This window comes from Phyllobates terribilis, unplaced genomic scaffold (assembly GCF_046119375.1).
Source record: "Phyllobates terribilis strain yellow unplaced genomic scaffold, ASM4611937v1 Scaffold_8__6_contigs__length_399053987, whole genome shotgun sequence".
NCBI classification, from domain to species: domain Eukaryota; kingdom Metazoa; phylum Chordata; class Amphibia; order Anura; family Dendrobatidae; genus Phyllobates; species Phyllobates terribilis.
Genome location: NW_027362768.1, coordinates 174,193,202 through 174,218,547, shown reverse-complemented (window position 1 = coordinate 174,218,547; position 25,346 = coordinate 174,193,202). Strand labels below are relative to the sequence as shown.

The 25,346-nt window shown below is 43.9% G+C and overlaps 1 protein-coding gene across 5 annotated transcripts in view; it reads right to left on the bottom strand.

Annotated features, from left to right (window-relative positions):
* PATJ (PATJ crumbs cell polarity complex component) overlaps positions 1 to 25,346 on the bottom strand; it is a 223,039-nt gene that overhangs the window by 102,449 nt on the left and 95,244 nt on the right. For 4 of the 5 annotated variants that reach the window (XM_073643782.1, XM_073643780.1, XM_073643784.1 and 1 more), the window contains 8 exons: positions 24,263 to 24,367; positions 22,191 to 22,475; positions 19,987 to 20,101; positions 19,500 to 19,620; positions 13,264 to 13,335; positions 13,008 to 13,185; positions 9,449 to 9,559; positions 8,688 to 8,741 (listed from right to left, as the gene is read on the bottom strand). In XM_073643782.1, coding sequence (XP_073499883.1) covers positions 8,688 to 8,741; positions 9,449 to 9,559; positions 13,008 to 13,185; positions 13,264 to 13,335; positions 19,500 to 19,620; positions 19,987 to 20,101; positions 22,191 to 22,475; positions 24,263 to 24,367 — 1,041 coding nt within the window. The remainder of the gene's footprint in view (positions 1 to 8,687; positions 8,742 to 9,448; positions 9,560 to 13,007; positions 13,186 to 13,263; positions 13,336 to 19,499; positions 19,621 to 19,986; positions 20,102 to 22,190; positions 22,476 to 24,262; positions 24,368 to 25,346) is intronic. The other variant, XM_073643781.1, reaches the window with a different exon arrangement.

The window sequence follows — 25,346 nt, the reverse complement described above, 5'->3', positions numbered from 1 at the left end:
TAAACTTATCCTCAGAAGCAGAGGTGACTCTTGGTCTTCCTTTCCTGGGGCGGTCCTCATGTGAGCCAGTTTCTTTGTAGCGCTTGATGGTTTTTGCAACTGCACTTGGGGACACTTTCAAAGTTTGCCCAATTTTTCGCACTGACTGACCTTCATTTCTTAAAGTAATGATGGCCACTCGTTTTTCTTTACTTAGCTGCTTTTTCTTGTCATAATACAAATTCTAACAGTCTATTCAGTAGGACTATCAGCTGTGTATCCACCAGATTTATGCACAACACAACTGATGGTCCCAACCCCATTTATAACGCAAGAAATCCCACTTATTAAACCTGACAGGACACACCTGTGAAGTGAAAACCATTTCCGGTGACTACCTCTTGAAGCTCATCAAGAGAATGCCAAGAGTGTGCAAAGCAGTCCTGAAAGCAAAAGGTGGCTACTTTGAAGAACCTAGAATATAAGACTTATTTTCAGTTGTTTCACACTTTTTTGTTAAGCATATAATTCCACATGTGTTAATTCATAGTTTTGATGCCTTCAGTGTGAATGTACAATTCTCATAGTCATGAAAATACCGAAAAATCTTTAAATGAGAAGGTGTGTCCAAACTTTTGGTCTGTACTGTATGTACACAGTGACTGCACCAGTAGAATAGTGAGTGCAGCTCTGGAATATAATACAGGATGTAACTCAGGATCAGTAATGTAATGTATGTACACAGTGACTGCACCAGCAGAATAGTGAGTGCAGCTCTGGACTATAATACAGGATGTAACTCAGGATCAGTAATGTAATGTATGTACACAGTGACTGCACCAGCAGAATACTGGGTGCAGCTCTGATCAGCTGCTAGTCAGTGTGCTGATTACGGGTGTGGTGGCTGCAGATCCTGCTGTGAGCTCCTGATCTCTGAGAAACCAACACCTCTCCACCTGGGGACCTGCTCTCTCTCTTTCCCGGAGGGAAAGCTGGTTTCTGGGATGAGTGAAGGAGCCAAGTCCCAGGCTTCTGCTTCCCGAACCAGGCCGGCGGGGGGCAGAAGAAACCAGCAACCGGCCTGCACATCAGAGGACTCGGGGGTGAGACGCTGCACCAGGAGTCGCAGCAATGTGGCTCCTACTCCCCCCGGGATTGTGGAGACCCCCAGAAGCCGCAAGGCTTCCAGCATGGAGGAAAAGCCTGACAGCGGCGTGCAAGATGGCGCTCCTTCCGGAGGAAAGCTGAGTGCTCACGGAGGTGAGGCCGACCTCCCTGAGGGGGGGTGGGCGCAGCAGGGACCCCGGGAGTCTGTGTCCACCTATGCCTCCCGGGTCATGATCCACCTCCGTGAGTATGAAGATGCCAGTAAGCTCATCAGGAGGCTCCGGGAGGAGCTGCCCTGCACAAGCGCCAAAGCTGCGGGGGCCTCCAAACCAAGGAAGGCAAAACTCCAAGCCGAGGTAAAAAGACTGAGCAGTGAAATTAAACGCCTGGAACTTAGGAAAGCCACCATCAGGGAGCAGAGTGGTCCTTTCAAAGAAAAACTAATAAATGAAGACCGCTACAGAGAAATGGCTGATACCAGAGAGCAAAGGCAGATGGGGCTGCAGCCCGAGAGCCAGGTGGATGATGAGAGTGATGATGACCAGCAGGAAGCCCCACCTGGCAGCCTGCAAAGTCACCCGCAGGCCACGTGCAGCGAGCTCCCTGCAGGACAGGCGACAGTGACATCCGGTCGCAGTTCTGCCGGCTCTGGGGAGGACAGTGACAGCAGCGGCCAGGGAGGGGCGCTAATGGCGGAGATTAAGCTCCTGGAGTCCCCAGTGTGCCTCCAAAACTTCCATCTTGGTGACGATCTACCAGAAGAGGCACCTGGGGGCCACAAAAAGGCAAAGAAGACCAAGCCAAAGCTGCAGGAAGCGGTAAGATACGTACATGCCCCCCTCCCTGTACCCCCTGAGTCGGCGGCAGGCTCGGCTCGCTGTATAAGCCCCGTTGCCCAGCCCAGCCTGGGTTCTGCTGTGGATCCGGTGCAAAGGCGCGGGGAGATTACAGAGCGCGGTAGTGAGGCGCAGAGCTCCGTCTCTGCTTTTAGTAGTGGGGACGCAGCAGGAGGTGCATCAGCCGAGAGGCTGGACAGTGAGGGCGGCCCGGCGGCGGGCGTTCCATCAGGCCACGATGCTGTGGTGCACTCCTCAGTGGGAGGGGGGAGCAGCCCGGTGTCGGGGGCAGCTCCGGTAGCCTCGGCACCTCTGAATGCTGTTGCCGCTGATCACTTAGTTGAGAAGCGGCGGCAGTGTGAGGGGGCAGTTGGGGCTGAGCGTTCCGGTCCTCCCACGAAAGTGCTATTTTGTGTTGGCGTCGCTGGTCCGGAAGATCCTGATGCTAAAGATCAGAGGCGCCTAACTGCAGCTAGAGATCAGCGGCACATTATACCAAATGCCAAACAGCGGAAATTACCGACCGATGATGTGGAGGGCACACATAAGACCGGGGGTGAGGTTGCCTCCAGTTCTATGGAGGTGACTGAGCCCCTTGTGCCTGATGCGGAGGTCAAAAGGTCATCCACCATTGTTACTGGTCCAGCAGGAATGAATGTGGTGGTGGAGGTGAATGAGGATAATTCATTGTCTAGTGGTGTGGTTGCTGGTTTGGTGGAGGGTGAGATGGAGGTGGGTAATGGTGATACTGTTGGGGCTGATGTGGTCACTGGTCCGGTTGCCCCCCCGGGGGTGGCAACACCTGTCCAGAGTTATGCCAGTGTCACCTCCGGGGCAAATAGGGCATCCTCCTCGTCTCCGGGCTTTGGGGACGGCATGTTGCAACGGCGCCTTCTGGAGGCTCTAAAGAAGGGGGAGAGATCACTAATGGTAGAGGGTCGAGAGGTTGATCTATCCTTCTGGATAGAGAGGCATGGCCTCGGGGCCTTCCGAGAGCAAAAAGGGGGAGATACAGTGTGGTCCCTCCCAACAGCCGGGCCAGGCAGTGTGCGTAGGAATGTGGTCCGTCTTCGGTGGAGGGGCAGTGATGCATGTCCGCCAAGGTCTAAAGTTGTGGAGCTCCTGCTGAGGATGGGCTTCAAGGCGATTGACATCTACGCCTTGATACATCCCTATTCCACGCCTGAGTTTGATGTCAGCTTTGTTCGGCCGGAGGGGCTTGAGCTCTTCTGGGTGAATTATGAGTTGGCAAAAAATGAGCCCGGCTGGCGAGACTTTGCCGTTCAGGCAGTGTCTCGCCAAAACCAAATCAAGAAAGTGACCGTGATGACTCGTAACGAGTCGCTTTCTTGCTATGACATCATGACGTGGCTTGGTCGGTATGGAGAGGTGGTGGAGATGCCAAAGAAAAACCGCGACGAGTTTGGTATCTGGTCAGGAGCCTGGACATTTATGGTAAAACTTAAGCGTTCAGGTGGTACGGTTGCCCACATTCCATCGTCTGCCTTCCTGGGTAGGGATCGTATCCTGGTCTTCTACCAGGGGCAACCGAAGCTCTGTCACAGGTGCGGCGACCCCACACACTTCAGTGCAAGCTGCACCGTGCAGAAATGCGCGTTGTGTGGGGGTGTCGGCCATCTTGCCGCCTCTTGTGTGGAGATTAGGTGCCACCTGTGTGGTGAGTTAGGCCACCCATTCAGCCGTTGTCCTCGCTCCTTTGCTAATGCAGTCGAGACCCCGGTGGGAGTAAGCCGTGAGGCCGATTCTGCTGGGGAGGGGACTAGCAGGGGTGGGGGAGCTGAGGGGCCAGGGAAGAAAAGCAATAAAAAGACGCCTGCCCAGCTGAGGCGTCTAGACAAGCGCAGACAGGAGAGGGAGCGGGGCGAGCCCCAGACTACCGGGGCGGCCCCTGTCCTGGATGCCAGTGTTGCTGCTGAGGCCCCGAGGGATGATGAGTTGGATGAGGAGGTCAGGAGGATCCACAGGGAGGAAACCGCCTCTGCTTCAGAATCCTCCCATTATGAAAGTATGGATGAGGATAATAAGCGGTGGCTAGAGCACAAGCGTAAGCTCGGCACCAAAAAGAAGAAAAAGAAGGGAGATAAAACATCTTCTCCCGCTCTGACCAAGGTACCTAAGGAAGGTAAAACCGACTCCCCTCTAGTTGGTCTTTCTAACCGGTTCCAAGCCCTTGATAACATCTCTTCCTCTGAGGAGGAGGCTGAGGGTGAGGTTCTGGCTTCAGCGGAGCTTACAGGGGGCGCCGAGTCTCCTTCTCCTGGGGATGCAAGGTCCTTGGGGGGAGGGACTGGCCCAGAGTCCAGAGACGAGGACGAAAAAAGAAGGAAAAATGTGGGAATGGACACCTCTGTGTCATTAAAGAGGGGGAAGGATTCCTCCTCTGAGGCAGAGGATAAGGGGAGTGGGAAGAAGAAAGCCATCTAACTCAATCACCAATGATGGCGGTACCCACTCCGTTGACGCTTGCATCCATTAATGTCGCCAGCATTAAGTCAAACATGGCTAGATTTGCGGCCTTTGATTTTCTCAGCCGGGTTGAAGCTGACATTTTCTTTTTGCAAGAGACCAGGCTGCCAAATATGGCAGAGGTGTTTATCGCTAAGAGGGAGTGGAGACTCGGGCCCTCCTATTGGTCTCTTGCGGCCGAGCCGTATAGCGGAGTGGCGGTCCTTTTTACCGCACCGGTAGAATGCCGACGGGTTATGGAGTTAGAAATGGGGAGGTGCCTGATATTAGATGTCCTCATGAAGGGACATGAGCTTCGGCTCATTAACATCTATGGTCCCCAATCTAAATGGGACCGGAAGTGTCTCTTTATGAGGATCAAGCCCTACCTTTTTACGAGTCGGCAGGTCGTCTTTGGAGGGGACTTCAACACTGTCATGAGGCCCCGGGAAAGAGGAGGTTCCAGAGACAAGCTGACTTATGATAGCGTCGCCCTTAATAGTATAGCTAGTGAGGCTCGCCTGGTGGATGTCCACATCCGGCACACCGCAGGCCACGAGGGGTTCACCTATCATAGAGGTAACTGTAGGTCCAGGATAGACAGGTTTTATTTAAAGGAGGAAGCAGTCTCTTCAGCAATATCTGTTGTTGAGGTGGAGTTCTCCGATCACTGTTTGATTTTGTTTTCCCTGAATGTTACAGAGACCCCCCGGATGGGAAGAGGCTTTTGGAGGCTCAATTCGTCTCTCTTGGAAGAAGCGGAGATAAGACAGTCCTTTGAGGATTTTCTTCAGAGCCAGGTACCCTTACTGGATCTTTGTAGTAGTAAGTCAGAGTGGTGGGAGATGTTTAAGAAAAGGGTGGCAAGATTCTTCCGCCAGCTCTCGAGCCTCAGGAGCCTGGACAGGTACCGCCTGTATCAGGGCCTGAGGAGGAAACTCGAGCATCTTGTCTCAACTGGAGGTAGCCGCGAGGAGATCTCCAGAGTGAAATCTTTGCTAATGAGGTGTCAGTATGATAGACACGCATCTTTGGTTTTTGAGAGGGATTACGGGAAGCACCGCTCGCCCGACCCTTACAGAAACTGCAAGATGTCAGTGAATAGTAAAGTTGTTACAGGACTGGTTGACACTGCGGGGTCCCTGAAAAGATCCAGATCAGGGATCCTGGAGGTCGTCAGATCCTTCTACTCGCACCTCTTGGGGAAGAGGGATCTGGATTGGGATGAGATGTCGGCTTTTCTGGCAGAAGCCGTCCCCGAACCAGAGGTAGACCCCTCTCTTGGCGTTTTGACAGAGATGATCAGGGAAGAGGAAGTTAAGTTGGCGATTGAAGGGCTTGCCTTGAAGAAATCTCCCGGTCCGGATGGCTTAACATCTGAATTCTATAAGACCTTTAAGGACGCCTTGGTTCCCCTCTTGACTGAGGTATTCAATGAGTGTCTTTCCTCGGGCACTCTGCCAAAGTCAATGAGGAGGTCTGCCCTGATCATCTTGTCAAAGGGTAAGGACCCATCTTGCATTGAGAATTGGCGTCCCATAGCGCTTCTCAATGCAGACAGGAAGGTTTTGGCAAAGGTGCTGTTTAATCGGCTGGTGAAATTTGCACCCCAGCTCCTTTCGGGGGCCCAGCATGGCTCTGTTCCGGGCCGCAGTACAATTAGTGCTGTACTCTGTGTCCGAGAGGCGGTGGAGCAGGGTAGGGCTGGCCACTGGAAGGGGTACATGCTGTCATTGGACCAGGCAAAAGCGTTTGATCGGGTTAATCCTGAGTACCTCTGGTCTGTCCTTCTGAGGTATGGCCTGCCGGGGGGGTTTGTTGATTGGCTTAAGACCTTGTACTCTGGGGCAGAGAGTTTCCCGCTTGTGAACGGTTGGATTGGCAGCTCTTTTGAGGTTGGGTGTGGTGTTCGCCAGGGTTGTCCCTTGAGCCCGCTACTGTACGTGTTTGCGATTGACCCACTTCTTAGGAGGGTGGAGCGTGGACCGTTGGCTGGGATCGGGATGGACCGGGCAGCACCGGAAGCCACTCAGAGTGGTGGCGTATGCCGATGACGTCACCGTTTTTGTTTCCTCTGATGGGGAGGCAGAATGGCTGATGTCAGAGGTAAATCGCTACTCGGAGGCATCCGGGTCTAAGATCAACCGGGATAAGTGTGAGAGTCTCTGGCTGGGAGGAGGAGATCCTGGTTTTGATCTCCCGGACACCCTTCCAGAACCCAAAGTCTCTGCAAAAGTTCTTGGCATCGAATTTGGCCAGGGGGATTACCCCAAACAAAATTGGGACAGCAGGCTAGAGATCGCCACTCAGAAGGTGAACCAATGGAAGGGTTGGTCTTTGACCCTAAGGGAAAGGGTAAACCTGATCAAAACTTACCTGCTCCCTTTGCTGATCTATCTGGGCAGTGTGTGCATCTTGCCGGAGCCTCTCTGGACTAGGGTCTACAGTTTGTTCTTTCAACTGTTATGGGGGAATAGAGTGAACCTGGTCAAGAGAGAGGTTACTTACCGTACGAGGAGACTAGGAGGGTTGGGTATGGTCAACCCTGTGGTATTCCTTGTGAATACCTTCATTAAGATCAATATTGCAAACCTCTGGAAAGAGAGGGCTCCTCCGTGGGTATTCTCCTGTAAGGGATGGTTTCAGCCTTTCTTCCAGGAATGGGAGACAGGAGGGCAAGTGAAGGATCTCCGCACACCGCATGGACATCTCCCGGCTTACGCTACCGTGGTTCTGAAGGTAATTCGCCGGTGGGGTCTGGGAATGTGGGAGGTCAGGACTCTGCCAAGGAAGCTCCTTGACAAAAGGGTTCTGCTGACCCATTTTCAGAGGCCTCTGGCGCTCAGGGATTACCCAAGTCGGGATCTTGGGGTGGGTCTGCATCTTTTGAATTCTATCAGGATCCCCTCGAAGGTTTGGGACTTGGCGCTGCTTCCATGGGAAACTGTGTGTGAGGGACAATCTGAAGTGTAGGAGCTCTGAGGACAGGAACTGTCCTCATGAGCATTGTGGTACCATGCTTGAAAGCATGGACCACTTCCTGCTTCGTTGTCCCTTTAACACAGAGGTGTACAACAGGGTGGGCGCCTCCATTGGCTGGCCCCGGCTGGCCGGTCTCTCTTATGCGGAATGGGCCTATGGAGCATTCGGGGACCTGGGTGGTCGGGACCGCTGCATCTTATTTCTAGTTAGCGCAGTGGTTAGGTATCACACGTGGAACGCACGGTGCTTAGTATCGACGCAGCGGAAAATCCTCCCAGTGGACGATGTGTTTAGGACCATACTCGGTGACCTGGTGAAGGTGCGTTCTCTGGAGTATGAGAGACTGGGTACACGGAGGGCCGCTCTCCTCTGGAGGGGCTTTTCTTTTAGTGTGCCCTAGTCTGGTCATCTCCTCTCCTGGTGGTGGGCTGCTGCTGACACCATAGATTTTTGTTTTTGATCAGTAGACAGTGATGTAGGGCTGCAGACACCGAACTTGGGCTTTGTCAGTTGTGGTTATTGTATTGTTTGTTTCTGTATATATTGTATATATGGGTTTGGGTGTAGGTGTTAGGTTGGGTGGAGGGAAAAGGGGGGAGGTGGGTTCATCTTGTGGGACACTGGTTATTTGTGTGAAAAACTGGCACTGCCTGATCTGTCCTATGGACGTTGGACTGAGGCATGAGGCGCAGGACCAGCTCTCAGGTCAGTGCCGGGGAGGGACTGGTGGGCTTGAGTGTGGGGGGTTTTGTTTTGTCTTGTATATATTTGTATAGTTAGTATTTATTTTATTTTATTTATTTAAAAAAAAAAAAAAGAATGTATATATTAGTTTGTATATAATTTGTCGGTTATTGTTTATTATATTGTTATTATTTGTTTGGTAACCGGACCAGATGTCATGGTGTAGGTCGTTATTATTGTGTATATATGTATAATATGTGTGTGAGGAGAGAGGGAGCGGCTGGACCAGTTCATTACATTGTTTATTTTCTGGTTATTAATTTTGTTATGTTTCTGTTATTATTATTGTTATGTTTTTCATTTTTATAATAAAAGATCTACAGGATGTAACTCAGGATCAGTACGAGATGAACATAGTGCTAAACCTCATATAAGGGATAGATCTCCAGATTAACATTTGGTCACTTCAAGTCGTGGTAATGTTATAGTACTATATGATTGAGAAAGTCACAGTAAAATCGCAAAACCATTTTAAGTTTAAAGTTAAATACATTATAGATATGTATTAAAGGGAGTACAATTAAGGGGAGAACTCTGTGAGCACCATGTTCTGTGGGAAGGATCATCACTTACCTGAGGTCTGGACTCTGCCCCTGCCTTGTTTGCAGGTTTGACAATGGAGAGCAACTGAAATATACAAGCGCCAACAATTACAGTCAGACGAGTGCAGCTCTGGAGCATAAATTCTGATGTCACTTACAAGGCGATGGGTCCATGCATACAATCAGGCCATCTATAGCACATACTGTATTTTGGGGCTCTGTGCATGCAAATTTCACTCTGAGCTGAACCTTGTACATGTGACTCTAAATTGCCGTTAGAACTACGTTTTTATTGCTCCAATTCATCCAAAATAAAAAATGAAATGAAAATGAATCAAAATTTGCAAATAATTTTAATCAAATTTCTCATACTTAAAAACATTGCAGTACACAGGCTTTGTCTGTAGCTTTTAAAACGCATAGGTCTGCATAGGAGCTGCATACACAAAACAGTTGCTTTTCTTTTTTCCACTGCTTGGCTCTAGTTCTAGGTTTAAGTGGTCACCAGAGGTCCCTTGTAGCCATTGATGACTTCTCAGCCATTTTCAGGCATATTGTTTTTATATTGGTTGTTCAGGATTAAGAAAAAACACTCTTGCTTTCTTTTACAACCAGCGCCACACATGGTCACAGGTGATGTCTAGTATTGCATCTCCACTGACACACAGATCCAGGCTGCAATACTTTATTTAACTTGTGGCAGATGAGGCATTATTTTTTAAAAAGCCAGCCATGTTGTTTTGACTCTGCCCGACCCCTTTAAGATGCCACTATAGTGTATGGACTACTTACCCGTGGAGCTGCTGATAAACTTTGAATGACAAAGACGACGGGGTTTCCTGCGTTTTTTATTGCTTCTACGGCTTCTTCGTGGGTGGCACTTTTCAGGTCAACGCCGGATACCTGGAAATGACAGTCGGCCTGATCAGACCAATGAAACTAGAAAATAATCCTGAGAATTTATACTCAAGCGCCCAACTGAACCCCTAAAGAAGCCAGGAGGATTTCATAGTATTTATCCCCCATCATCACTAAAAAAAAAAGTTATGTGGAGGGGGGAAAAGGTCACAGGGGTAACAGGTGTACCGCCACCGATCACATACTGGTTGCATATCCTACCAAGAAGCGACAAATGATTGCGAGGCGACAAACAAAAGTTTTGTATCTTTTAAGGGGTACTCTATGTTAAAGCAACTTTGCAATTTAATCCTTATTAAAAATACTCGGTTCTAAAAAACAAAAAATAAAATAGCGTTTAAATTCTAATGTTTACTATTCATTGGCTAGGGTACCGGACACCACTGCAGGTCATCAGAGGTGGTCAGTTTTCTAGGCAAGGAGTGCAGCACTTACAAACTTGTTGCTTTAGAACATGTAAGCTGCTGGATCAGCGCCCCCACAGTCCTCCAATGCCGTAAAAGGTAAACAGCCTCTACTACAACCCCTGGCAAAAATGATGGAATCACCGGGCTCGGAGGATGTTCATTCAGTTGTTTAATGTTGTTGAAAAAAAGCAGATCACAGACATGGCACAAAACTAAAGTCATTTCAAATGGCAACTTTAGGGCTTTAAGAAACACTAAAAGAAATCAAGATTAAAAATGTGGTTCTCAGTAAGGGTAATTTTTTTCAGACCAAGCAGAGGGAAAAAAATTATGGAATCACTCAATTCTGAGGAAAAAATTATGGAATGATGAAAACCAAACACACAGAAGAACACTCCAATACATCACTAGTATTTTGTTGCACCACCTCTGGATTTAATAACAGCTTGCAGTCTCTGAGGCATGGACTTAATGAGTGACAAACAGTACTCTTCATCAATCTGGCTCCAACTTTCTCTGATTGCTGTTGCCAGATCAGCTTTGCAGGTTGGACCTTGTCATGGACCATTTTCTTCATCTTCCACCAAAGATTTTCAATTGGATTGAGATCGGGACTATTTGCAGGCCATGACATTGACCTTATGTGTCTTCTTTCAAGGAATGTTTTCACCGTTTTTGCTCTATGGCAGGATGCATTATCTTGAAAAATTATGTCATCATCCCAAAACATCCTTTCAATTGATGGGATAAGAAAACTGTCCAAAATATCAATGTAAACTTGGCCATTTATTGAAGATGTAATGACAGCCATCTCCCCAGTGCCTTTACCTGACATGCAGCCCCATATCATCAATGACTGTGGAAATTTGCATGTTCTCTTCATGCAGTCATCTTTATAAATCTCATTGGAACGGTACCAAGCAAAAGTTCCAGCATCATCACCTTGCCCAATGCAGATTCGCGATTCATCACTGAATATGACTTTCATCCAGTCATCCACAGTCCACGATTGCTTTTCCTTAGCCCATTGTAACCTTGATTTTTTCTGTTTAGGTGTTAATGATGGCTTATGTTTAGCTTTTCTGTATGTAAATCCCATTTCGGTTTCGGTCACAGACATTGACTCCAGTTTCCTCCCATTCGTTCTTCATTTGTTTTGTTGTGCATTTCCTGTTTTGGAGATATATTGCTTTAAGTTTCCAGTCTTGACGCTTTGATGTCTTCCTTGGTCTACCAGTATGTTTGCCTTTAACAACCTTCCCATGTTGTGTGTCTTTGGTCCAGATTTTAGACACAGCTGACTGTGAACAACCAACATCTTTTGCAACATTGTGTGATGATTTACCTTCTTTTAAGAGTTTGATAATCCTCTCCTTTGTTTTAATTGACATCTCTCGTGTTGGAGCCATGATTCATGTCAGTCCACATGGTGCAACAGCTCTCCAAGGTGTGATCACTCCTTTTTAGATGCAGACTAACTAGCAGATCTAATTTGATGCAGGTGTTAGTTTTAGAAAAGAAAATTTACAGAGTGATTCCATAATTTTTTTCCTCAGAATTGAGTGATTCCATAATTTTTTCCCTCTGCTAGGGCTGAAAAAAAATTACCCTTACTGAGTACCACATTTTTTATCTTGATTTCTTTTAGTGTTTCTTAAAGCCCTAAAGTTGCCATTTGAAATGACTTTAGTTTTGTGCCATGTCTGTGATCTGCTTTTTTTCCAACAACATTAAACAACTGAATGAACGTCCTCCGAGCCTCTGTGATGCCATAATTTTTGCCAGGGGTTGTAGTAAGACCAAGAGTGGGGTTGTAGTAAGACCAAGAGTGCACAGTTCAGATCATAGCGCAGGTCTGAAGCATCTATATTAAGAACACTGCCCCTGCGGCAAGCAGGAACCAAGAAGACTGGGGAGCAGTGCACTCCTGAAGTTGCATGTATCAACCCTTTAGCAAATAATATGCAAATATTAGGGAATACCTAATGACCCATCAGACAATATTAGAGGACAGCCCGGGTCACCGGCCAGCGCAGGGAGAGGTAACGCAGATTTACAGTGTGAGAACCCTGACAAACAGCTACACATATCCTAATTTCCATGACTCATCTGAGAGGGACAATGCAAGAGGTAAGAATATTGGGTTTAAAAGAAAACCTGTCCAAATTAATTCATTTAATTATTAAATTAATTAATTTAATTAATTTATTTAATTAGACACCCCCTAATGAAGAAAGGGCGAAACGCGCATTGGGGCGGCGGGGACAGCACACAATCAGAGGCATCTCATGTAAGTTGTTTTATGGACCTTGCACTTGTATGTCTGAACCGATGTGAATGGAGTCATATCAATAAATATATAACCATTTTATGTGTTTCTTCAACACTCCCTCATGAGTTGCGTATTCAGTATAGCTTATCCCTGTATTTAAATAGCAGCACTTGTTTCTGTTTTTAACTATTTATACCTGGCTTACTTAATAAATATATTTTGGGTTTAATATATTCATGGTGTTTGGGGTTGTTTTATGGCCTTCATATTGGTATAATGATAATTTTTGACTTGTGGCCCTTGTTACTTATATAGTGACCTTTTTGGGATACAAATCAGTTAACAAATTATTTAAACTACTGAAACTAGTGATATGGCCATATAGGGCCTAATAAAAAAAAATTAAAACTGACACCTGTCTTGTAGTAATCAAACGAGCCAGTGCTGAGAGATCAATCATTGAAGCCACATGCAAAGTATCCTGGAAGTGCATTGGGGGTGTGTCAATGTCCTCCAACTGCATCAACACACCCCAATGCACTTCCTGGCTAATTTGCATGCGACTTCAAAGCTTAATATCTCAGCACTGGCACATCGGATTGCTGCAAGTTGTACTGGGACCTGTAGAGCTGTACAAGTAGTTTCAGTAGTACAATCGCTCTAATTAATTAAAGCTATTTTTTTTATTATTAATTTTATTATTTATTATAATTATTATTATTAGCCAAGTTTCGTTCATTTTAGTTGCACTTACTTCCAAAATTTTATCTCCAGTCTTTAGAGCCTTGGTTCTTCCGGCGGGACTGTCCTCCAGAACCTGCTTGATAAATATCCCTTTCAGCTCCTCGCCATTCTTCAGGCGTTTTATGATGGTTTGTCCTCCCACAATACTGATCCCCAGGGAAACCTGAGGTTCTCTCCAAATTTCAACTCTGAAGATCAGAACATACGACGCCATCAGATCAAGTCGACAGTAAAAAATACTCATGTTGATATAAGGCATCACTTACACGCGCGGAGCCCCCCAGTGGCTGAATGTTGGGGTCTCCTCTCCTTCCCCTTCTTCACGCTCCGGCAGCTCACTAAAAAAAAAATAAAATAAAAAAAAATAAAAAATTGATATTTTACAACAAAACCTTCAGGCCTCAGCTATAAGGCTGAAGATGAAGAAATTTCACCTTCCAGCTCAACAACAACCCTAAGCACAACAGAATGGCTTTTCCCCAAGATGATCAAAGTTTTGGAATGGCCCAGACCTGAATCCAAGTGACAATGTCAGGGTGACCTGTAGAGGGCGCTGTACACAGGCGATGCTCCCTGCAATCTGACAGATGGGGAGCTACTGCAAGGAAGAGGGGGCAAAGATTGTGCCGCACTGATAGAATTCGACCCAAAAAACCCTGAATGCTGTCAGAAATTCAAAGAGGACTTCAACAAAAGTATTAATTTAAGGGTGTGAAGATTTATGCAACTACATTATTTATTTAGTATTTTTTTTATCTGAAATGATTTGTTTGTTTTCCATGGATTTGTACAGATTATGGGCGACATTAAAAGGTGGAAAAAACTGTGGTACGATTTTGTTTATGTGACAAAAACCTGGTATTTTAACAGGGGTGTGTAGACTTTTTATATCCACTTTATAGCCTGAAGAGTTACCGCAAAGTGGGAAGAAAAGCTTCGAAACAAAAAATAAATAATTGTATAACCATGCAGCTTTATAGAAAATATTTTTCAATACCTAAGGTGTCATAATGTATCACTGAGTCAGAGATGTAACATATACAATGCAAAAGAAAGTGCAAAACGCATAACATTCTACAAGGAATAAAGCATGCAGCGCCACCTAGAGGCCATTACAGTTTTTTTTTTCATATATGATTTTTTTTTTTTAACCAGCTTTTTGTATACATTTTTAGACATGGGCCCCTCATCTATAAAGCAGTAATGTGCGAAAAGATCTGCACAGCCCCACTAAACCTGAATGGTGCAATGTTGCAAATCCTGACGCAGCCCTAAGTCTGAGTGACACTGTCTTAGAAAAAAATCCAATGGTGTTGTGTCGACTTGGGTGGTGGGGGCTCATACTGTATATAGGGGAACTGTATATAGAGGGCTGTGTAGGGCTCATACTGTATAGGGGCTGTGTGTGGGCTCATACTGCATATAGGGTAACTGTATATATGGGGCTCTGTGGAGTTCATACTGTATAGGGAACTGTGTGGACTCAATGTATATAGTAGAACTGTGGAGTCTCATACTGTATATAGGGGCTGTGTAGGGGCTCATACTGTATATAGGATTCTGTGTGTGGGCTCATACTATATATAGGGGCTGTGTGTGGCTTCCTACTGTCTAAAGGGGGCCGTGCGTGGCCTCATACTGTAAATAGGGGGCCGTGCGTGGCCTCATACTGTAAATAGGGGGCCGTGCGTGGCCTCATACTGTAAACAGGGGGCTGTGCGTGGCCTCATACTGTAAACAGGGGGCCGTGCGTGGCCTCATACTGTAAATAGGGGGCCGTGCGTGGCCTCATACTGTAAATAGGGGCCGTGCGTGGCCACCTACTGTATATAGGGGGCCGTGCGTGGCCACCTACTGTATATAGGGGCAGTGTGTGGCCTCATACTGTATATAGGAGGCCGTGTGTGGCCTCATACTGTATATAGGGGGCCGTGTGTGGCCTCATACTGTATATAAGGGACTTTGTGGGGGGCTCATACTGTATATAGGGGGCTGTGTGGCGGCTCATACTGTATATATAGGTGGGGGGGCTCATACTGTATATATAGGTGGGCCTTATACTGTATATATAGGTGGGCCTTATACTGTATATATAGGTGGGCCTTATACTGTATATAGGGGGCCTCATACTGTATATAGAGGGCTGTGTGGGGGGCCTCACTGTATATAGAGGGCTGTGTGGGGGGCCTCATACTGTATATAGGAGGCTGTGTGTGATCATACTGTATATAGGAGGCTATGGGGGCTCATATTATATATAGGGGGCAGTGTGTGGCTTCCTACTGTATATAGGGGACTGTGTGGGGGTTCATACTGTACATAGGGGCTGTGTGGGGCCTCATACTGTATATAGGTCAGAGTCCAGTGATTGCACATTAATATGCTTTATTTTTTTTTTCAGATTTTCAAAAATAAATAAAACAGATCTCACAGACCAGAGAATTGCCACCAAAAGCAGGAGAAAGACTCGCAAGCTTTAAATATCCCTTTAAGAGGCCCTGTCACTTGCCACAAATATGCAAGCTTTTTACCAGTTGTAAATGTCACTGTTCTCCTGAATCCGGTGTTGCTTTTATTTTATTCCTCTCTGTTCTTGAGATACGAGCCCCCTCTCCCCTGTATGTAAATCTAGTATTTTGAGCTAAGTGGGTGTGGACGTCAACTCTTGTCAGTGGGTGTCTCCTTGATAACCACACCCACTTGGCTAAGAAAACTAGATTTACATACAGGGAAGAGGGGAATAAAATAAAATTAGGAGCAGAAAACAGCTGCATTTACATCAGGTGAAAAAAAAAAATACATATTTATGGCAAGTGAACCCCTTTAGGTCCGTACAGGTCTTATAGATTAGAGAATGTTCCCATTCAATGACCATAAGGGAAGGTTGAAGAAATGCAACACAAAGCAAAGCTGGAAAAAGTTGCAGAACTTCCTGTTAAATAATAAAAAAGTTCATCAAGTTACTTTTCCCACTCTACATATATTTAACACATTGCTACAGTATCAGCAGCTTATTAAGACCCGACAATTCGTTAAACCCTTAGATGCTGGCGGGGTTCAGCGAGCGGCTTCTAGAGAGTATCTGAAAATCTTGAGCTGCCCTCCTGATTAAAACATATAATGAAAAAAAAAATACATAAAATCCTCCCCAGAGGAGATGAGACACTAAAAGTTGATTGGCAAAAGCCGTTAATGGGACTTCACAATATCCTTTAGAAACCCAATTTATCATTCCATTATGGAGTCAGAAGTAGCGAGCTCATTATATCCTCATAAAATTATACGCCTCCTGAAATGATGCGAACCAAAACACAATAACTTTTTATGAGCTCCCCCTTACAAAAGCCAAATAGATCAAGTCATGCAATCTCTGAATGAGTAATGTCATCCCTCCAGAAGACCCCCGGCTCCTTGTGTCTGCAGAACGCCCAAGCCTGAACCCCAATATTGAAAACAAGCCAAAAATCTTTCATTTGAAAAGAAAGCAGTAAAATGACAAAAAAAAAGATTCTAGATTAACCATTATTTTATTAGTGACACTAAAGAAATGATAAAAGAATCTGTCCTAAATTAATGGCTTTAAATGTCTCCGCAGGTTATGTCTGCCACCTAGATTTAGAGGGTTTTCCGGTTATTAAAAATAAAAAAAATGTTAACACCCTATTAGGGTATTCTGAGAAAGGGGGCGATCCTCATCTCTTGCCCAGAGTAGAGATCAAATTTAAACATAACATCTCGCCAATTGAGAAAAATGGATAGTGTGTAATACTTCATCTCACCTCCGGGGGAGCTGCAGGAAAATAGAACACTTACTCCTAGACTTCGACAAAGATTGCAGTGGATCACTGATGGTCAAAGCAGATGGACACTTCATAATCAACCTATTGTTACGGTACTTCTCGAACAAGTAGGAATTGTTCAAAGTGGAGAACGACTGAGATCTTTCACTAATCCACATAGTAGGCGATACATTTTAAATTGGTGGATGTGAAACTACCTGGACACCCTAAACTATTACTATAGATTTTCATCCCTCTCTCCTGTCCTGTGGACAGCCATGCCTACCACGGCCATCAACACTGGCGGGTACAGGCCCTCCATCTAGTGGTCATCGGAGTCCCAGCAGTCAGATAACTTCATCCATCATTCATCCCCTATTTGGTCTATCCTACAACTGTCCTTTTAAAAAATCTAAAACGACGACTTTGGAAGAACCGCAGTAACGGTGAGAAATTTTATTAGTGCTAAGAAAATATATATTTTTAGATTTTTGTGCATGCTTTGCCTGTGGATTGAGGAGACAACTCCTAAAAACACAGCAAAAACTATGTATAAAAGAGGTCTCCACTAGGGGGAGCTTACAGAAGACAGACTTATGACTGAGATTAATGGGAGCTTTATAAATTCATATGCAGTGAACTCCCCCCTAGTGGTGACTGTCTGTGGCCAGCTTTTATCAGATATCTCTATGACTAAATAAGTACAGTGGGGATATAAAGTATTCGATACACTGACGATTTGGCAAGTTTTCCCACCAACAAAGAATGGAGAGGTCTGTAATTTTTATCGTAGGTCACTTCACCTGTGAGAGACAGAATCTAAAAATAAAAATCCAGAAAATCACATTGTATGATTTTTACATAATTATTTAGCATTTTATTGCATGAAATTAGTATTTGATACAATAGAAAAACCGAACTCAATATTTGGTCCAGAAACCATTGTTTGCAATTACGGAGGAAGACCCAGTCATGACCCATCTTCAATGCTCTTACTGAGGGAAGGAAGTTCTTGGCCAAAATCTCGCGATACATGACCCCATCCATCCTGCCTTCAATACAGTGCAGTCGTCCTGTGCCCTTTGCAGAAAAGCATCCCCAGAGTATGATGTTTCCCCCACCATGCTTCACGGTTGGGACGGTGGTCTTGGGGTTGTACTCATCCTTCTTCTTCCTCCAAACATGGTGAGTGGAATGGATACCAAAAAGTTCTATTTTGGTCTAATCTGACCATATGACCTTCTCCCATGCCTCCTCTGGATCATCCAGATGGTCATTGGCAAACTTCAAATAGGCCTGGGCATGTGCTGGCGTTAGCAGGGGGACCTTGTGTGCCCTGCAGGATTTTAATCGATAATGGTGTTAGTGTGTTACTAATGGTAATGTTTGAGACTGTGGTCCCAGCTCTCTTCAGGTCATTCACCAGGTCCTCCCGTGTAGTTCTGGGCTGATTCCGGACCTTACTCAGAATCATCCTTACCCCATGAGGCGAGATCCTGCATGGAGCCCCAGACCGAGGAAGATTGACAGTCATCTTGTATTTCTTCCATTTTCTAATAATTGTGCCAACAGTTATTGCCTTTTCACCAAGCTGTTTGCCTATTGTTCTGTAGCCCATCCCAACCTTATGCAGGTCTACAATTTTGTCCCTGGTGTCCTTAGACAGCTCTTTGGTCTTGGCCATAGTGGAGAGGTTGGAGTGTGATTGATTGAGTGTGCGGACAGGTGTCTTTTATACAAGTAGCGAGTTCAAGCAGGTGCAATTAATCCAGGTAATGAGTGCAGAGTAGGAGGGCTTCTTATAGAAAAACTAACAGGTCTGTGAGAGGCAGAGTTCTTGCTGGTTGGTCGGTGATCAAATACTTATTTCATTTAGTAAAATGCAATTTAATTATTTAAAAATCATACAATGTGATTTTCTGTTTTTTTTTTTTTTTAGATTCTGTCTCTCACAGGTGAAGTGACCTACGATAAACATTACAGACCTCTCCATTCTTTGTAGGTGAGAAAACTTCCAAAATCAACAGTGTATCAAATACTTATTTCCCCCACTATATAAACATATAGTATTATGCTTACTTTAATGTCATGTTGTCTGCATGGGAGTACCATATTTTAATTATATAAATTATGTTTAATTATATAAATATTATATATATATATATATATATATGTGTGAAATGGTAAGAAAGGATGTTGAGAAGGCCGAACTTTTTAATTCCTATTTTGCAGTATTTTGAGTATGCCAAGGGTGTGCAAAGCAGTCATCAAAGCAAAAGGTGGCTACTTTGAAGAACCTAGAATATAAGACATATTTTCAGTTGTTTCACACTTTTTTGTTAAGTATATAATTCCACATGTGTTAATTAATAGTTTTGATGCCTTCAGTGTGAATGTACAATTTTCATAGTCATGAAAATACAGAAAAATCTTTAAATGAGAAGGTGTGTCCAAACTTTTGGTCTGTACTGTGTGTATATATATATATATATATATATATATATATATATATATATATATATATATATATATATATATATATATATATATATATATATATATATATATATATATATATATATATATATATATATAAATATTATATTATTGAAATATGGTACTCCCAACTCCCATGCAGACAACATGGCATTAAAGTACTATATTCAACTTGAAGTTTTGCAGCAGTCAATGAAATAATATAAAGGTTACAGACGATCACATACATGGAAGATAAACTCTGAAGACGCTGAGCCCCGGAGTCTCGATCTGTTCTATGGCTCCTCTTCAAAACGATTGCATCTGGATCAAAAATGATGGTGGGCTCTTTAAGGAATGAGGTTTCCCCTGCAGCAGAAAAGGGTAATGGATAAGACATGGTACTGCTATTATTTCTATCACCTATGCAATGTATATTCCATATATACCTATGTGTACTGCATACATATCATAGCAGTCTGTATTCTGTCTATGGAGCAGCAGAAACAGGCTACTATAAAACACAGCGCCAAATATATTTTTTAATCCCTCCACTATATAATACGGGGTCACAACGCGTGATACAAGCAATAACCACAGCCCTGTACACATCAATGGGCAGAACCAGACACTCTCCATGGAGAAGTAAAGTGTGAGGACGCAGCTAACAGCTCCTCATAGCTCAGCCTCCTTGGCCAGTGGATCGATGTGGGCTAAGTACAGTCAGATACTAACTTTGCTCCAGACCTAAGTCGAGGATTATTTCCTCCGGGCTGTGAATATCGGAGTTTTGTGTGTCCAGGGCTTCGAGGGGCAGCAATCGCGATCCGGAGTCACTCAGATCTCTATACTATAAAAGCAAGAAAACAAATGATAGCATTAAACCCTTGTGCTCCCCATATAAGTAATACTGGAACAATGTACGCGTTTCGGACTCTCAGTGCAATGATTAAGAACGTGTGCAAAACGCGTTTGCCTGACTTTTTCACTTGTTAGTGGTGGTGGTTTTGGTTGCAATTTATTTTTGTATAATTTTCTAATAAATCATTGGATTTTATCGGAATCTCCCGCTGCTGGAATTTTTTGTCTTCTCCATATTTTTCTATATATATTACAGAAATCCCTATTAAAAGGGGGTGATCACTCCGCTTTCCTAGCACACTGCGGCTACGTTCCCACAATGAGCTTTTGATATTGTAGATTTTGTGCACCACTTCTGCACCTATTAGGTAAGTAGGTGTGGGAGGAAACCGGAGAACCCAGAGGAAACCCACGCAAACATGGGGAGAACATACAAACTCCTTGCAGATTTTGTCCTTGGTGGGATTTGAACCCAGAGCTGTAAAGTAACAGAGCTAGCCACTGAGCCACCATACAGTGCTGACCACTGAGCCACCATACAGTGCTGACCACTGAGCCACCGTGTTTTATATAAAGCAGCTTTGTCTTTGACACTTCCTGGTATTTGGCTTTGCCAAAACTATATTGATACAGTCATGTACAGATTACATGTGTTTTTTCATGCATCTCCACAGCAGAAATGCACTAAAAATGCATCTGCATTTTTTACTTGCAGATTTTCTGCAAGTTTATGGGAAAAACCTCCTGATAAAACTCAACGTGCTCGCAACAAAAGTTGACATGTTGCGGATTTGCAGAGCACACCGCAGATCAGTTTACACGGAGTTAAAAAAAAATTAAAAAAAATGGGCAGGAGATTTCTAAAAAATCCTATCCGCTCTGCTGGAACTGTAAGATGCTGCGTTTTTAAAGCAGCAAAAATATGCAAAAACTCATTGTGGGCACACAACCGGGAGATGCAAAACTCAACCTTTTTTTTGTGTTTTAGGCTCTCATATGACTTTGCCATTCAGGAGTCTGGAAAAGCGGAGTTAAAAATTGCATTAAAAGCGGAAATCTGTGATCAGTCGGGGTACTTCTGCTGTTTTCATCACTCCCACTCCACACCCATATTCCACATCGTGGCCATTAAATCTACTCAGGGATGTATAAAAGAATGGGAAAATAATGAGAAAGTCCAGAGGGGCTGAGTAACGGAACAGGGGGCCATATATTTCCAAAGAAGATCGCCCCCAAGTGGCTGCAACAGGCAAGTCAGTCAAAAACGTAGCAAGGTAGAAATAAGAGTCTTATAAAGAAAATTAGAAAACCGTTTCAAATCTGCTTAAAATGATATGTAATATAGTATTTATAAATAATATAAATATGATGGACAATGTACTATACAAAAAATATAGAATGCAAAATATAAACATAATAATGTGCAATGTATATTATAAATATTATGTATTGTATAAAAAATATTATATAAAATAGGATGTAGACTATAATGTACATTATAAATATGAATATTATGACAGAATATAGAATGGATAATATAAATGATATTTAAAAATATATACAAATTGCAGCTGTCACTTGGCCATTACTTCCGTTACCCTATGGGACCCGCACACCCAACTTCTGGGAGTTTTGTGCGAAAACCTGTTACAACGCTGGAATTAATGAATGAGACGAGTCAATAAAATGTGCGACGGACGTGCGGCGTGATCAATAACTACATTTAGAGGATGACAGGCATCTCATAAATATTCACCCCGCTGTTGGGCGAATAACATTTTTTTGCATTCAATCAGATGGTGATTTGCGGAGCTCGGAAACACTTACAAGCTTGCAATTTTTGTGAATCAATGAATAACTTTGTGGCCATTTCTTTATTTTTTTTTCTGGGGGGCTAGAACCTAAGAAACTAATCTGATCATAGAAAAGAAAAAAAGGAAGGGAAAGAGACTCAGACGGGGTCCGGAGTGATAAATCAAGGAGGAAAGAGGAGCATTATGTGGGCCAGACGACCCCGTAATCAGTGCAGCTCCATGTACCCTCAATGCCCATCTTGCATATTGCCTGTGAATACGTACGGCGGCAGCGTCTGGCCATGCCTGGGCGGAGGGAGGTGGAATCCCATTAGATTGCAGACTATACCCATCATTGTCTGTATGGGAAGCGTCTTGTTGGGGGTCCTCATCATCCACCAGCATCTCTATTTCTTCCATAAATCCCCCCATTTCATGCATTTCCCACGATTCTTGTATAGGCTCTGTATTATTGTGCTGGATATTAAAGGCTGGGCCCATAGTCAGAGACGGCTCGTCTACAAGCTCCTCTCTGCCGTCATCTATGAAGGGCTCCACTTGGTATTTCTCCTAAAAAAAAATAAATAAATAATAACGGTAAAACATCAAATACAATGTATAGAGAAATCAACATAGACGCCATATAATACGATCTTAAAGGGCCAGCGATTCAAAGGGTGACATTTGGTTGGCACAATATAACGCTCCATCGCCATCAGACCAGTCAAACGACCATTAAGGAAAGTGAAAAATAACGGTCCAGACAATTTTCGCTTTCAGAAAAATTTGGGACCAGATTCATCATTTGCACTCACTTTGCTTTTTTTTTTGTCTTATGGGCTTTAAAAAGGCGCTTGTGGTTCAGGAGTTTTGTGCAAAATTTAAAATATTCTTCATTTTTGTCTTAACTTTTGAGTGCCTTTTTGTAAGGTTACATTATAACGTCTCAAAATCTGCGCAAAAATTCCAGACATTTATAAAATCAGTCCGGGTGGGGGAGGGGGAGGTAAAGGAGAACTTTTAAAAAAAAAAAAAAAAAAAAAAAAGCAACTTTGAAAACATATTAATTTTTTAAAGTAGAAATTTAGGAATCTGGAAAAATCATACCTTGCCCACAATGGCGAACATAAAAAAGTAAAACATTTAAAAAAAAAAAAAAAAAAAAAATTTAACTAGACAGATGAGAGAGAGAGAGAGAGAGAGAGAGAGAGAGAGAGAGAGAGAGAGAGAGAGAGAGAGAGAGAGAGAGAGAGAGAGAGAGAGAGAGAGAGAGAGAGAGAGAGAGAGAGAGAGAAAGAGAGAAAAAGAGAGAAAGAGAAAGAGAGAGAAAGAGAGAGAAAGAGAGAGAAAGAGAGAGAAAGAGAGAGAAAGAGAGAGAAAGAGAGAGAAAGAGAGAGAAAGAGAGAGAGAAAAAGAGAGAAAAAAAAAGAGAGAAAAAGAGAGAGAGAAAAAAAGAGAGAGAGAAAAAGAGAGAGAGAGAGAGAGAAAGAGAGAGAAATAAGCCACAAAAGACGTAAATGCAATAATGAATCAGTCTCCTTTTTATAGAATTCACCTCCTATTCCTGACAGATTGTAAACCGGGAGGTTGCATTAAAAGGGGCTGTTGTAAAATAGCAAAATAGATCTGAATGTTATGGCAGAAACAGCGCCATCCTGGAGGTAATATCAGATATTGCAGCTCTGCCAGATTTGCAACATTTCTGAAATTTGTTTGTTCTCGCAAATGTTTCCCGTTGGGGTGTAAGAGATTCATGGCTAATATTCCTGCCATTGTCCCAAATCCTCCGCACTACTTCTTACTGAAACACTGACATCCCGACTCAGGTGACCGGCATTTCCCAGAGGGACCAGGAATTACAGCCCAGCAGGGGACCTGAGACACATCAGAACGGGAGCGGTGGAGGATCATCAATATGATTAACTCTTTTTATAATCTAATTTTGATTATTTATTTTTTTTACATGGACAACAGCTTTAACCATTTCTATGCAGAGGATTTGGCGCAATGTATCTGAAAAGTCTAAAAAAATGCTTGTATCACGCTCCGCACCCTCATGCACTAGACATGACACATTGTATCAGTTCGGCCCACACAATTGGCTACAATGCCCAACACTAACACTTTGTCAACACAGAGCAGAATGATATCAGACTGAACAGTAAAATTCATTTTACTGAGGCATTAATAGGAGCGGACATTATCTGATATTCTGTACTATCGGACATATGAATTCTCTCTCTATATTCTCTGGAACTAGAAGAATGAGCAAAGTTCCGTGCTGGAGACAAGAAGTGCCGGGTTATAGGAACCTGTGGATTATAGGAAGTTCATTGGATACACAAATAGGTCATTACATGGTAGAATTGTGCTGTCGGTGATGGGTCATCCACTGGCACCTCCACATTATCCTCCGATTCCCCGACCAGCGGGATATACACGTGTCCTTCTTTCATATCACTCTAGTTACAAAAGAGAGAAAAATAATAAATAAACGTTCAGGTCAAAATAAAAAGGGATGATATAACCCTCATCATCCGGTCATTCCTCAATGTGTTTTAAGGGGATCATTGGGTGTGATATAGAAGCGTTAGATAATCCAGAATTAAAAGGAGGTTTCCAGAATTGTTAAAGGGTTAGACACAACTTTAAAAAACTTTTTTTTTTTTTAACAAAAAGAGAGAATCGACACCTACAGGGCTGGCGGTGCTCTGCCATTCTGTTGCCAAACTTCTGGCTTCCACTTCCGGTAGGCAACACAATGTGATGGCTGCAGCCAATCAATGGGCAATGATAGGCTGCAGCCCAGGCAGAAGAAGCAGCAAAACAGTGGAGCGGCTCCAGGCCGGTAGGAGAGGATGGGTTTTTATTTCTATTATTGGTGCACTCCGGGGCCACTGACAAAGTGTGCAAAACCCCTTTAAAAGGATATTTCCATCTCTGTTTTGCATGGCTGAGAAGGGACGCAGTCGCCAGTTGCAAGTTACAAAAACAGCTTTGCTTCGCTGTGCTATTCTGTTTGAGTAACTCCTATAGAAATGAATGATCGTTCCCAAAACAATGTAGCACAGCGAGGTACATAGTGTAAATTTAAGACGTGGAAGCTAACAGCGCACTTTGCTGTGCGGCACCATCTTCAGTACTGCCATTCAGTTCTATGGCAGTTATGCAAACAGCAATGCGCAACTGCACTTGGCTGTTTTTGTAACCTCGCCTCTGGTGGCCAAAAGTGAGAAGCAATGATTTCCATGCTGGCCATGAAACTTGGAATAAACTTGATTAAAATTAATAAAATTATACAATTTACTAATAAAGTCAGTCAGTGTGTCAAATCTTCAGATGCAACCTCCAATCTCAGTAAATCCTCTTCCAAATTTATATCGGACACCAAACTGGGTTTCCTTTTTCCGGAGCAGAAATTAAAAGGGGCTGGCTACTCAT